The sequence below is a fragment of the Phaenicophaeus curvirostris genome, chromosome 8, assembly GCF_032191515.1.
Source record: "Phaenicophaeus curvirostris isolate KB17595 chromosome 8, BPBGC_Pcur_1.0, whole genome shotgun sequence".
Classification (NCBI taxonomy): domain Eukaryota; kingdom Metazoa; phylum Chordata; class Aves; order Cuculiformes; family Cuculidae; genus Phaenicophaeus; species Phaenicophaeus curvirostris.
The window spans coordinates 32,974,719-32,987,458 of record NC_091399.1 but is presented as its reverse complement, the minus strand read 5'-3'; the positions used below and the strand labels follow the sequence as shown (position 1 = coordinate 32,987,458).

General features: G+C 39.5%; 1 protein-coding gene across 2 annotated transcripts in view; it reads left to right on the top strand.

Annotated features, from left to right (window-relative positions):
• The window catches only part of SLC1A7 (solute carrier family 1 member 7), a 55,155-nt gene extending 49,313 nt beyond the window's left edge, over positions 1 to 5,842 (top strand). The window contains exons 10-11 of one of the 2 annotated variants that reach the window (XM_069863159.1): positions 2,297 to 2,390; positions 4,456 to 5,842. In XM_069863159.1, coding sequence (XP_069719260.1) covers positions 2,297 to 2,390; positions 4,456 to 4,692 — 331 coding nt within the window. In that variant the 3' untranslated portion in view covers positions 4,693 to 5,842. Of the gene's footprint in view, positions 1 to 2,290; positions 2,391 to 4,455 lie in introns of both variants that reach the window. The other variant, XM_069863158.1, reaches the window with a different exon arrangement.
• The last annotated feature ends 6,898 nt before the right edge of the window (positions 5,843 to 12,740 follow it).

Sequence of the window (12,740 nt, the reverse complement as noted above, 5' to 3'; positions counted from 1 at the left end):
AAAAAAAAAACTTTTTCAGGCTATAGTTCCAGATGGTATTAAAAAGCGAGCAGGGAACAGATCCAATTTTCTGTCTTTTGCCAGTGACCTTTCATACAAAAAGAATATTTCTGTGTTTTGGCCCTTGGTGGTTTCGAGAACCTGCAGATGCAAAGTGTCAACATGGTTGACATGATGAATATTTTCAACATTAGTTTTGGAAGTACTGGAGTATGAAGACTGCTTAGAGACTGCTGGTTGGATGATCTCACGAGACTGAAATACCCATTACAATGCGCTGTTGGTATTACAACTCATTTAGGTATCCATAACATGTATGTGAACTCCGTACCTTCAGCTAGTGCCTAGAAACAGAAAGGAGAAAATAAAAACGTTTCTCAGCTGATTTATTAGATACAAGGTAAAAGGTTTTCATCATTATTTTTGCATCTTTAATATCATCTAAAGCTAAAATACCACTGCAACACCTGACTTGTGTTTGCACAGGAAAAAAAGCCACTAGCAGCAAGTTGGCATCTTAGTGGAGAAATGTCAGTGATGTGCAGTGTGGTTCTACTCATGCATGGTACAGACTGCCCTGTACACACAGAAAAACGGAATAGAACTGCTCAAACAACGTACCAGGCAATTCATTTTCTTAAGAATTTTTGTATTGTCCACTGTTACAGAAACTCTTTTTCAGAAGATATGCTAATCAGAGCTGAAAAAGGAGTGCAAACTCTTGAGCTCATACAGCTTCTTCTGTACCACAGCTGACTCTTTGCACAATCCAAAATTAACAGCTCAGAATATCTTTCCAAGAATCAAAATTTGATCATCAACCAAGGGGAAAAAGTCCATATATAACAGGAACATGTATCAATATGTGCTGTATCAGTATTTTTCCATGCTTAATATATTCTTGTGGGAATTTTCCTCGAGGCAAACCCCAGATCAGAACAGCAGGAATTAGAAAAATGGATTCAGCAAACAAGCATAGGACAGGGCCCTGGAGTCAACATCCACATTGAGGTGTGGGCTGTGGAATATTTTTGGTGGAGTTACTTGCAATTGCATCTGCAATTTGGGTAACTGCACACACAAATAACATTTCATGCGGGAATGTTCATGCTGCTTAGGGAAGCAACTGCATAAACATTTGCATGCACAGAGAACATGCCTGAAATATCTGAAAAAAAATCAGCACAAAGTTTCAATTCTTTTCTATATTAAGGTACAGGATCAGAAATCTGGGCAGTGTTGATATTGGACCGTCACTGACTTTAATAAGCCAAACATCTGGAGATTTCTGAACCTCCATTTTATAACCCACATTTATAAATTAAGTTACCATTATAACAGAGTTTTCAGATGTGTGTGTTTTTCTTGGAAAAGACATGATGTATTTCAGACTTAAAAGCTATATTGTCTATTTGACATAACATCAAATTTAACTAATAGATTCCAAACTGTTTCAAGTGTAACACTTGTCTATGACAACCACTGACTTTTGTGTATTTATAGTCTGTGCTTTAATACATTTATTTTTTAGATAGTGGGTAAAAGTGTAAACAGGGAAGGAAAGTTCCTGTAAATGAATAAATGAAATATAGGGAAACTATATATATGCAAAGTATTGTCAAACACACAAATTTAAATTGGAAAAGATGATAACTGAAAATAAAGAATCTTTATGAGCCACTGGTATCCCCAGCAACCATGGCTTTTTCAGAAATGAACATAATTTAAGTTGTTCAGTGTCTGCTGAGTTTGTGAGTGCAGTTATTTAGCAACCTTCTGAATAATCTTGATTGTTTTCTGCACATTCTACCAAATCAATAATCTTCTAAACTAGCATTTGGTTGCTCAGATTCAGACCTTGATACCTAATATAAAGTACTGGCTGCCCTCTACTTTTATTGAATCAAGTCATTTGCAGCACCAGCCTCCAAATCAGACTGCAGTACTGGACCTTAACATAAAAACTTGGACATAAATGCAGTCTTGATCTGCTGTGTTAAACCTTTCTAGTAGTGAATCAGCTTGTGTGCATAGGGAGGTATGGCTGCTGTAGTTAGCTTAGCTTAAGTGTGTGGCAGCACAGGGCACTGAGTTCAGAAAAGGCTGGGAAACCCAACTGAGCAGCTCAGTAACTAATAGCTGTCCTGTGCCAAACTCCTTGCTACCATTTCTGAACTTGTTAGCTAATAAAACCAGCAAAATTGGCCTTCAGCTATAATTACTGCAGTGATGAAGCCATAGGCATGTACCTAAAAAGCCAACTACTTACTATCACTATTTCATTTGCCAGAGACAGGTTTAGAACAATGATCAATGTCCTGGGAGATGCCCTGGCAGCTGGGATCATGGCTCATATCTGCCGGAAGGAGTTCATCAAGGACAGTGATGAGGTAACAATGCCACGAGCCACGGGTGTGCCAGCATGTGCCATATTACAGCAAAGAACCTGCAAGTTCTCAGACTCCCACATTCATTTCATTTAGTTTATAGAAAGTGTTTCAGAGATAGGACAGAATCTGGCAGTATGCTGCTTAGCCAGATGAGGTGGAGGGATTTTTTTTGCATGAGGTCATGCAGAAAGCCACTCAAATTCAAAGCTTGCCAGCCAGCTGTACCTGGCACACAGGGGCTGGGAACAGGAGAAGCAGCTGCATTGTCCTGCAAATGCAAGAGATGATGGAACTGAGAGTCCCACTGTCAGTACTCCATTCCAGCCAGCCATCCTCCTTCTGAAAATGTGACCTGCAACAGGCCAGGATGACAAACATCCTTCAGTATTTGTAGGGGAAGTAAAGGTTTTTATGAGTGTGTATATGCATGATCAATAAGCTCACAACAAAAGCAACTACCATGGGTGCTGCAAGCCTCTGTGTTAGCATAATCTGAAGCCAGCATTGCAATAATAAGCACAAGCATATTGCTGCATTCTAGACTTCATCATCAGACATGTTCATGTATTCTACACTTAACACAAGTCCCGCCTTACATCTTTGGTTTTCCCTCTCCTTATTTCATACACCACATATACCTCTGTATTCTACCCCTGCCTCCCTACACTCCTATGTTTTTTTTCCTTCCATCTTGGAGTGCATCATTCAGTTTTTCCTTATACCAGCAACTACTCATACTCTTCCTTCAAATCCTTGACAAAAGAGATTCCTAATTCTATGAGCCCCTCATGCTTGGAGGTGCTAATCCCCAACATTTTCAGCTCATGGCACACTCTCACTACTTTCTTCCACAAAGACAGACTAGTTTATGCAGAAAAGCTTCATCAGGACTTATTTTCACAAGACATATTTCATTTCTGTTCACCATTTGTAGAACAACAGCCTTAATAGCAAAGATTTATTTTTATTTCTCTCATTTTACAGACAGTCTTTCTGGTAAATCCTATTCCTATGCTTTCCTGCAATACGCCTTTAAAATTCCTTCTGATTTTTGAATTTTATGTATAAAGATGGGCCATATTCTCTGAGGTACTTAGCACCTGCAGTAATTACTGATGACAGGATTAGGCCTGAATATATGGGTTACACATCTAGCTAGCTACAAAAAGAACCAAATGTGCAACCTAATGGTAAAGTATGTCATTCATTACAAATCCAGAAGGGTAGTCTGAGCTCCTGCGTAACACAGACCGCCTGACATTTCATTGCTGGATTTAGAACTCAGTCAGAACTCAAGAAGAGATGTTTCAAGAATATAAAATCCCTCCTCAGGGGTTATTTAGTCATCTGTGATGAGATTTTTCTTTGCATCATGCTCCATAATTGTATTAAAATATACCATTAGTCTGCCATACGTTTTGGCTGCAGAATTTGTGGCGTAAGTAATGTATTCCCAAAGGCCAAATTTTTTCAGCTGCAAGCCCACCTCGTTTCACTGCCAGTATTTATGTCTTATTTTCCCCATCAGAACTTCTGGTTTAATTTAAAGGACACTTTAATATTTCATTTATGAATCAGTCAATAAAATTCTCTTTATTTCCTTTGAAATAGTGCAAAGTGAAAAGACAGGTGTTAGTTTATAGGGTTAGAAGACAACAACAGATACTTACTGGTCTATGAAATTGTACTCGAGAGCAAGTATTGCCTGAAGCTCAGCATACTGGTCATTGAGAGTCTTTATCTTTCAAACTTAGCCCTGAAATTCTTGACATTATTTACTCTGCTTATATCACTTTACTGATGCAAGCAGTTATCACTGTGGGTATAAGTTAAATTAGAATTGTGACAGAGTTTGCATTTTTACATATGTAGAGACACCTTCACTTTATCCTGATGGTGCAAAAATGCTTTCGTGTACGTGCCAAACAGGTCCTGGAAGTCTATGGAGGCCCTAAGTAATCCTGGTAAATGTAAAGCAGACCACAGGCTCTCAAAGTAAAAATCCCTTCCCTGTTGTATACAGCAAACAGTAGCAGTATTCCAAATCTTAATACTTTTCACATAGGTGCCATTGATCTGTGAAACTAAGCCTGTTAACGTCCATCAGATTGTGGCTTACCAGAGAAATGGCTGTGTGAAGACCATGAATGAATCTCGTGGACCAGAAACAGTGAAAGGGTTTCAGCACCACATACCCGTGCAAGTGGAGCAAGAAGAAACTCCAGTGGAGAATCACACTAAGAAATCCAACAGTAAAGACCACTGCACTATTGAAATAAATGAACTAGAAACAAATGTGTAACGGGTGCAACGGCTGCTCTTGGTGGTATCTCACGCATCAGTGACCTGATACCCAATCTCTACCTCACAGCTGGAAGAGGGAGTCCTTGCCTTGAACAGGAAAATGTGGAGTTATCGCCACCCTGCTTGTACTGGAGCTAGGAGACCAGCTGTGAATGTCAGGAAAGGCACACAGCCTGCAAGAGACACGGGCGTCTTATGTGGAAGATTTTAATACCAAGAAATTAACTAATGGACAACTACTGGTTTATTCTGCACTCACTTGACTCCAATATAGTATTTGACACTCCTTTGGTCCCTTTTTTTAAGGTGTTTTTTTTTATTTGACCCTTTTGATTTTTTAACCAAAGCCTTTTTTTGTCAATCTCGGTAACTATGAACACTGTATTTACGTAGGTTTTTGCTATGTGAAAATGTTTTATCAAAACTGCTAAAGATACTAATTTTGTCTAGTATTTGCTAAATATAGAGTTTGTGCTTAGTTTTAGAACAGCATTAAGAATATCACACTGATTTCCTGACCTCAGGGGGTCACATGTATAACTAAATAACACTTCAAGCAGGGGTGAAGCAAAGCACGCGTTTTTGAAAGAAAGCACGTTAAGGTAATTCTGATGGGCAGCCTTCAGAGACAGGCATTCAAGTGTGATGTGTAACATGAAGAATTCCTAGGTCACTGCAGAGCACAGTTTGCCTTCCAAGTGCCAGATTCATTAACCTTTTTTAAACTAACTCTTCAGTAGAGTCAGTACCATGCACACGCAGCGGCAGAGGCAATGTGAGTCCAAATCTATAAGCACTGGTGCTAATGTGTCCTCTCCTGTAACCTGTAGGCTGTTCTACTGTAAATATGTAGAAACCCAAAGCTCAAGCTCTTGAATCACATGCTTCATCCTAAGGGCGGACTGAACGCAAACTGGAACCCAATGATGCTGAGTAATATTGGGGTGTTGTGAGAAGGTTGCAGTGGAAACAAGCCAGTTATTTCTTATAATTCAGTGGATGATCTACATCAGCGGTTACTTCCTTTCCACTATCAACTGAATCTTTCAGTTACCATAAAATCTGCTGAGTATGTTTCCAATGTTTGTGATAGAGAGCATTTTTAATAAACCTGCCATTTAAAAACAGGCTGTCTGTGCAGTTTACTGTTAGTGTCTTCTTATTTCTGTGCCAAAATGGAAAGTGAAAGTCAGGCAACCTTGTAAGAAGTTGGGATTCAGTCCAGAGATAACATACTAGTTCATACCAATACGCTTGACGTTATATTTAGCTACTTATGGCCTATCAGTTTCAGATGACATGTACCTAGTATTATAATATGCTCCTGTCATCTGTAGAGAAAAGATTACCCAGTCCAAAAGGACAATTTGTGCACCCACCAGGAGCAGAAGTTCTTCATGTGCATGATTAACGGTTTTCCTGAGATGTGCATATTCACCTCTTCTTTGAGGGCTTCTGTTCAGATTATTTCTTTTTTCACGCACTGCTTAGTTGCCTCAGAGGGCTGTAGTATATGTAGTTTAAATATCAAGTGGTAAAGCCAGAAAAAACAAACATACATGCATCTTATCTGCCTAGAATTCCTCAGAAACTATGTATTAATTGAAAATACATACATATATTTTCCTGATTTGGTCCAAGGGAGAAAACAGAAAACAGAGAACACAAAGAATAGGGAAGAACTGAAATTATTCAGAACAATTTGCTCCTGAATGAGTCCTATACTGGACCCTCTCTACGAAGTGCCACCAAAATTAGCAGTGTGGGAGAAGTGAGGCTGGTCTGTGCCTTTCTGAGTGGGTAGAAACACTAGCTGGCAAACATAGCATTTGATAATTTCATCACATAATTTTGATAATTTCACATCACATAAATTTGATAATTCACATCACAGAAATTCAATAATTCACATAAATCACATAAATTTGATAATAATTCACATCACAGAAATTCGATAATTTCATCACTATCAGCTCCACGGGGTCCCCTTCATCCTCCCCCAGCCTTGCTATCTGCCCTGCACTGCCTTGCCTCCTCTCCCAGCTGTACAGACCCAATTATTTATGAGACCAGATGAAGAATCATATGAGAAGCATTTTTTTATTTAAACCAGTTCACATACGTTCTTAGCACAGCCCTAACAAACAGTTGTGTCAACACAAGACAAGGGGTGACACAGGGACAAGAACAAGCAGCCAAAGATGAAACAGAGTTAAGTGCATGTGGAGAAGGCAGGATCTCTGCATGCTGACTTTGCCAGCAAAGAGAACATAACATTTAAATTTCACACTGTCGATTACAGCTATGTGAAGTGACAGTAAAAGCCTGCCAGTCAGCTATCAATTTACAATCACTTTGCATAGATAAAAATTATGAGGAAAGAGGCTGAAGAGATCCAAGATTTGGAATGAGTAATTCCAAACTAAGTGGGTTTGGATGACTCTGCCCACACACCATGCCAACGTGTCGCTGTCTGCCAAGCAGAAAGTGCTTCTAGCCTTACCACAATCTTCTTCTCCAGCCACCTACAACCTTTGGCTAACTACGAAGTGCAAATCCTTTTGCCTGCCTGAGACAGCTTTCTTGGTCTGACGCTCTTCAGCTGAGCCATGTCTCAGGAGGTCTAAGCCAACTCCAATGCCAAGAAGCTACCGCTTCAGATGAATTTCAGAGGAGATAAAGCATGGAAGTTCAGAAGAAGCAATCGCTTGAGTGACAGAAGTCCCACACAATAAAGAAAACTACAATTTTGTCCTTTACACTCTGTTTGGGAGGTAGGGAATGCAGAATTCCCATGACTGAAGGTAGATTTCCACGGCATCAACAGGCTGTTTTAAATTTAGCCTTCTGCATTAAAACCCTGTTTATAGACTGCCCAGTTTTGCTTTGCAAATTTGAAATGCTTTAATTTTTTTGCATGATATTGTTTGGATCTTTAAAATTTGGTCTTTATACCAATATGTGCCTCCCACTCACCCCATGCTAATCATAACTTACTGTTATTCTTGTGGGTCACTGTCTCCTGTAGTTTGGAGCTACTGTTTAGTGCCTTACATTTTGCTTTTCCAAACTCTTTTCAGGGCAAGTCTATTTTCTGTTGATGTTGCCTAGGGCCTCACAGCAAAGCGGTAGCTGCAACATGAAGCAGCTGGGAGTAAAGTAGTGGTCCAGTGTCTCACCTGACCTTTATCATTTGTGGTATCAAGTAATGCTGCCAAGAGCCATACAGCACTTTAGTTCTTTTGTTCTGGAAAATATATGCTACATGGAGTAGTCTGACCTTGGCTGGAACATCTGACTCCTGCTGCAGTCGTTCTGTGCTAAGCACACAAGACAGCACTGTTAACTGCGGAGAGGTAAACACTGAAGTTAAAATAACTTTTACAGTAAGCCTTCCTCCATCTTAGCTATTTTCCCTGTCTCACAGTGTTTGTTTTTAAGCAGCTCGACACAGTTTATGTTTTCCAGCTATAATCACACTTCCTTCCAACAAAAGTAATGAAGCTGTTGATTATTGAGTTGGAGAGTATGCTTGGTGTTGGTAGATATGTTTCTCCTGCTTTCAGAGCATAAAAACAAATGTGACCTTTCTGATCTCAAAACTTATATATTAAAAATATCAGTCAGTCAACCAATCAATCACTAATTACAACAGTTTGCATGGAATACTCCCAAGTGTCTGTGGAAAAAACATATTTCTTAACTGACAACATTTGACTGTATTTTGAAGTTGCCTCCCCCTGCTAAAAAGAAAGGGAACTTAGCCAGTTATACTATACTCAAGACATCGTAGGGGAGGGCTTGAAGAGGGAGAGAAGATAATGAACAAGAGTGATGCATCGCATACCACTACGGAAGAAATAATTTGGGGAGCAATGTAAATTATTGCATACTTACTGGAGACGATCAGTTTGTGCTGGTTAATTTGCAGCTGCGTTGCTCTAGAGATACTACTGAGAGGAAAGAAGCTGCAGCAGATTGCTGCGGCATAAAACATAATTAATGACATCTTAAAGCAGGTTTTTGAGGATTTTTCTAGTTCCAAGGAAGTTTTGGTGTGTTGAATTGCTGTAATAAATCCTTATACAAGAATGAGAACTGGGAGAAAGAGACACAACCAGAGCCCTTACACATCCCACTAATTTGCAAGATCTTTTGGCTGCCAACCCACGTCTAGAAGTTTACGGAACTAATGCAGTTACTCATATTCTCAGCTAGTCTTAATTGATGGCATTTAAATGTCTTCATTGCAGCTAAGCTTATTTGTGCCACCTGAATATATATCCAAACATACAAATAAAATTATCTAAATGATTAGGCAAAACATTAAGTTGTAGACTCCCTTCATGCTATACTAGCAATTTGAAAGCACTTAGGGATAGAGTAAGTCTGTAATATCACCATTTGATGAGATCTCCCATTCAATTCCACAACAAACATTAATTTTAGTCCCTTTTTAACAGCACGTTGATTTGTGATACATTCAAAGCAGATGGAAAGCTTCATCCTCAAGCCAGATGGATAGTCTTAGAAATTACCTCAGTCCTTTCCCTGCTTTCCATAAAAATGAGGTAACTACTAGCAGAAGGCGGTTGATGTGTGTGAGCAAAATGGGCAACCTGGGAAATAAATCGAATCTGGAAAGCTCTGGCTGCTTTTGATCTTGCCCAATGCTAAGTACTGTTTCTACTGAACGACCAGGTGTGTTTTTACATCAAGACAACTACCTTTCACTACAGCCACGGTGGCAATGAGGAATTGCTGGCTTTCCCTTCCAGACACTAAGCTGGCTGAGATCACAGCCCTCCAGCTGAGGACTAAATACAGGGAGGAGAAAAAGCAATGTAGGTTTTTCCACAGGGACTTTACTGCTGCCTATCTTGCAGTGCGGGAGCACATCTTTTTGCAATAATAATGGCTGGAAAATATCTGATTTTGCCACATTTTAAAAAGTGGCCACAGAACAGACAAAGTTTAATGCATCCATTCACTAAGGGCTGAACTGCAAATGAAATAGGTTTATTAACTTTCTCACTTCAGCCTATAATTCCACATACAACTAAGGAGATAATATATGCTCAGAATTACATTCTTCATTAACTACTTTGGAGCATGCTGATTGATACATCTGAATTTATAAGAGGGTTTGTCCCACAAAACCCCAAATGGATGAGATCAATAGAACAGGAAGAGTGGTCACTGCTTAAGTTCAGCTTATTATTCACTATCTCCAACTTCTCATGTGATCTCGTGGTCAAGTGACCACAAGAATGCAGGGTTTGCTTCCCATCTATAAACAGAGAAAGAGAAGTATTCTAGTTCAACAGGGTTTTGCACAGCGAGGATAAACCGGCTGAAGACGGAGAGAGTTACATAACGCATTAAAAGGGACTCATGATTACCTTGGATTAGTTGCTTCTGGCTGGCTGGAAGCACAGAATCACTACGCACAATATTCACAGGAATTGTCAGGCTCCTGTCTTAAGTGACAAAACCTCAGATTCCATCATTGATGTAATAGCAACCGTTGCATCCCCATGGCCTTCTATAATATAGAATCATAGAATAACCAGGTTGGAAGATACCCACCGGATCATCGAGTCCAACCATTCCTATCAAACACTAAACCATGGCCCTTAGCACCTCGTCCACCCGTCCCTTAAACACCTCCAGGGAAGGCGAATCAACCACCTCCCTGGGCAGCCTGTGCCAGTGCCCAATGACCCTTTCTGTGAAGAATTTTTTCCTAATGTCCAGCCTAAATCTCCCGAGGGGGTTTGGTACAGAGGAGACTTTTGGCAGATTTGTGTCACAGGATATTTCAAATATCTTGCATAGCAGCCTGTTGCTGAGAGAGTGGTATTTGGGGGAAGAAATAAAGAAGGCTTTGGGAAAATGTGATTGTGAGTTTTGCTAGGCAAAGAGGAAAAGTTCTCCTGCAATAGAACCAAACCTCCTTTCCTTGCTAGCTTCAAGATGTAGCAACAGCTGAAGATCTAGGGATGGAGCAAGCCATCTCTCTCCTCGTAAAGCTTCTGCTTGCAGAAGCCACTAAGGACAAAGTGCCTGTAGGTATCCACAGGCAGCTGTGACTCACTGGTCACCCCTTCACAGCTAATTCTTGACTACTGCCCACTCCGTGAAAAGTCTTGGAACAGACTATGCAGTTAATGGAATGACTCTTCTTTCTTCTATTTGTGATAGGATGAAAACTTATTTGTACTCCTGCAAAGACTTCGGTGGTAGGGCATGCTGTCCTTCCTTCCAAAGTAGCACAGAGTATTCAGTCCAGCACAAGAATGAACAAATACTGTTTCTGAAGGGTTTTCATTTAAATGATTACATTTTCTTTTATAAGGTACAGAGTTCTGCCTCTGTTGCTTTAAAAGCTGTCATCTTTCAGCACGAAGTATCTGCATTTCATTTAGGAATGAAACACGCTTGTTTCTGCACACAATGCCAGCTGAAAGCCAGGACTTGACCCACCACATGAAACTTACTGTAGTTAATGGTTGCTTTTGAACTTCTCTAATAAGGATGTAATATCTCTACCCCTTTTTCTTTTTCCCCAGAAAGAAGGCTATTTTAGTAAGATGGAAAAAGCAGGGGAAGCAAAACAAGAAGTGTTTTATGTTCACAGATATCTCACATCACATCTGCTACAAATACTGTATGGGCTAGATGGCAAAACCAAAAAAAATAAAGCAAAAGAAAAACAAGACCGACCTCGAGATGTTTCATTATGATTTCATTGCTTCTAGTGGTTTTATTGGGTTTTACCAGGAGGCTATTAAAAACATGTGGAAATTACACAGAACTAAGTTAAACTGAGTATTTTAAACCCTAATCTTCCATCTTCTTTTCCATTTAAATACTTTAAATATTTCTTTTGTATTTCATGAGTTTTCTTGAAAACAAACTCAAAAGTACAGAGATTTTGTAGGCTATATTTTATTGATAATATTATCTTCATTTTAGAATAAATCATCCAATCTGCTGTGTATTTTTAGTAGAGAAAAGAAAGCATTTCTCTGACCTGAAATCCTTCTTAATCAACTGTCTGTGGAGGGAGGAATCAGAAAGGACAGGAGAGTATCAGTTCAGCACTGTGGTTGGAGCCAGTGCTAACAGAAAGTTTGGAAAGGAGAGAATTTCCACTGTGACTACTCAATCTTAGCTGTTTTTTTCTCACAGGACTAACTTCCAGCTCCACACCATACTTTCTGCAGTGATCCAAGGTGAATTTCATGAAAGGTGTTAGAAATTATCTGTATCCTAGATGTTTTGCTCATCCCTTCTCTGTAAAGCAGTTGGGAACAACCTGGAAGAAACACTTTGGTTGTTCCTGACTGGTTTGGCATTGGAAGATTCGCTTTGGTTCTTCCCGTCTGCTTTACAGAGAGAGTAGGAAGAACCAGAATGAGTCTTCCAGAGCCAAATCTTTCTAGCTGTGGATGAGGATTCTAGTCTCTTCAGCACATCAGTAAAGTGCTTTGGGTTTTATCCCACCACTGTATTTGAATTGAACAGACTTGAAACAGAGGTCTGCCATAAAGAAGGGGAGAGATCTAGAGTATTATGTGAGTAATCAATGTTCATTTTAATCCTGTATAAAAGATATATCTTGAGTGAAGATTTTTTTAAAGCTCATTTCTTTGACAACTGTCAACAAACACACAATTACACCCTAAGTAATAAATGTATGAGACTCATTCATTCTTGTCTGCAACTGGAGCTGAGAATCCTGCAAATTACTCTGAATTTTTATCAGAAGCAGCATTCTTGATGGTATCATAGTCATATACTAAAAACAGATTCTGGAACTATACCATGGGGAAAACTTGAGACAGCCTGTACGACTGTGCATTAAAACGGCCTTTGCCTGTTTCAAAACCATTTTAAAAAGACTTTATTGATAGACTGTTTAATGTCCTTGGATACTGCTAAAGAATTCTTATGGAAACACTTTGTATAGTGGATTATTAGAACACATTTATCATCCACTGCCTCCACATATATCTCACAGCTGGCTGACTTTACAATAGC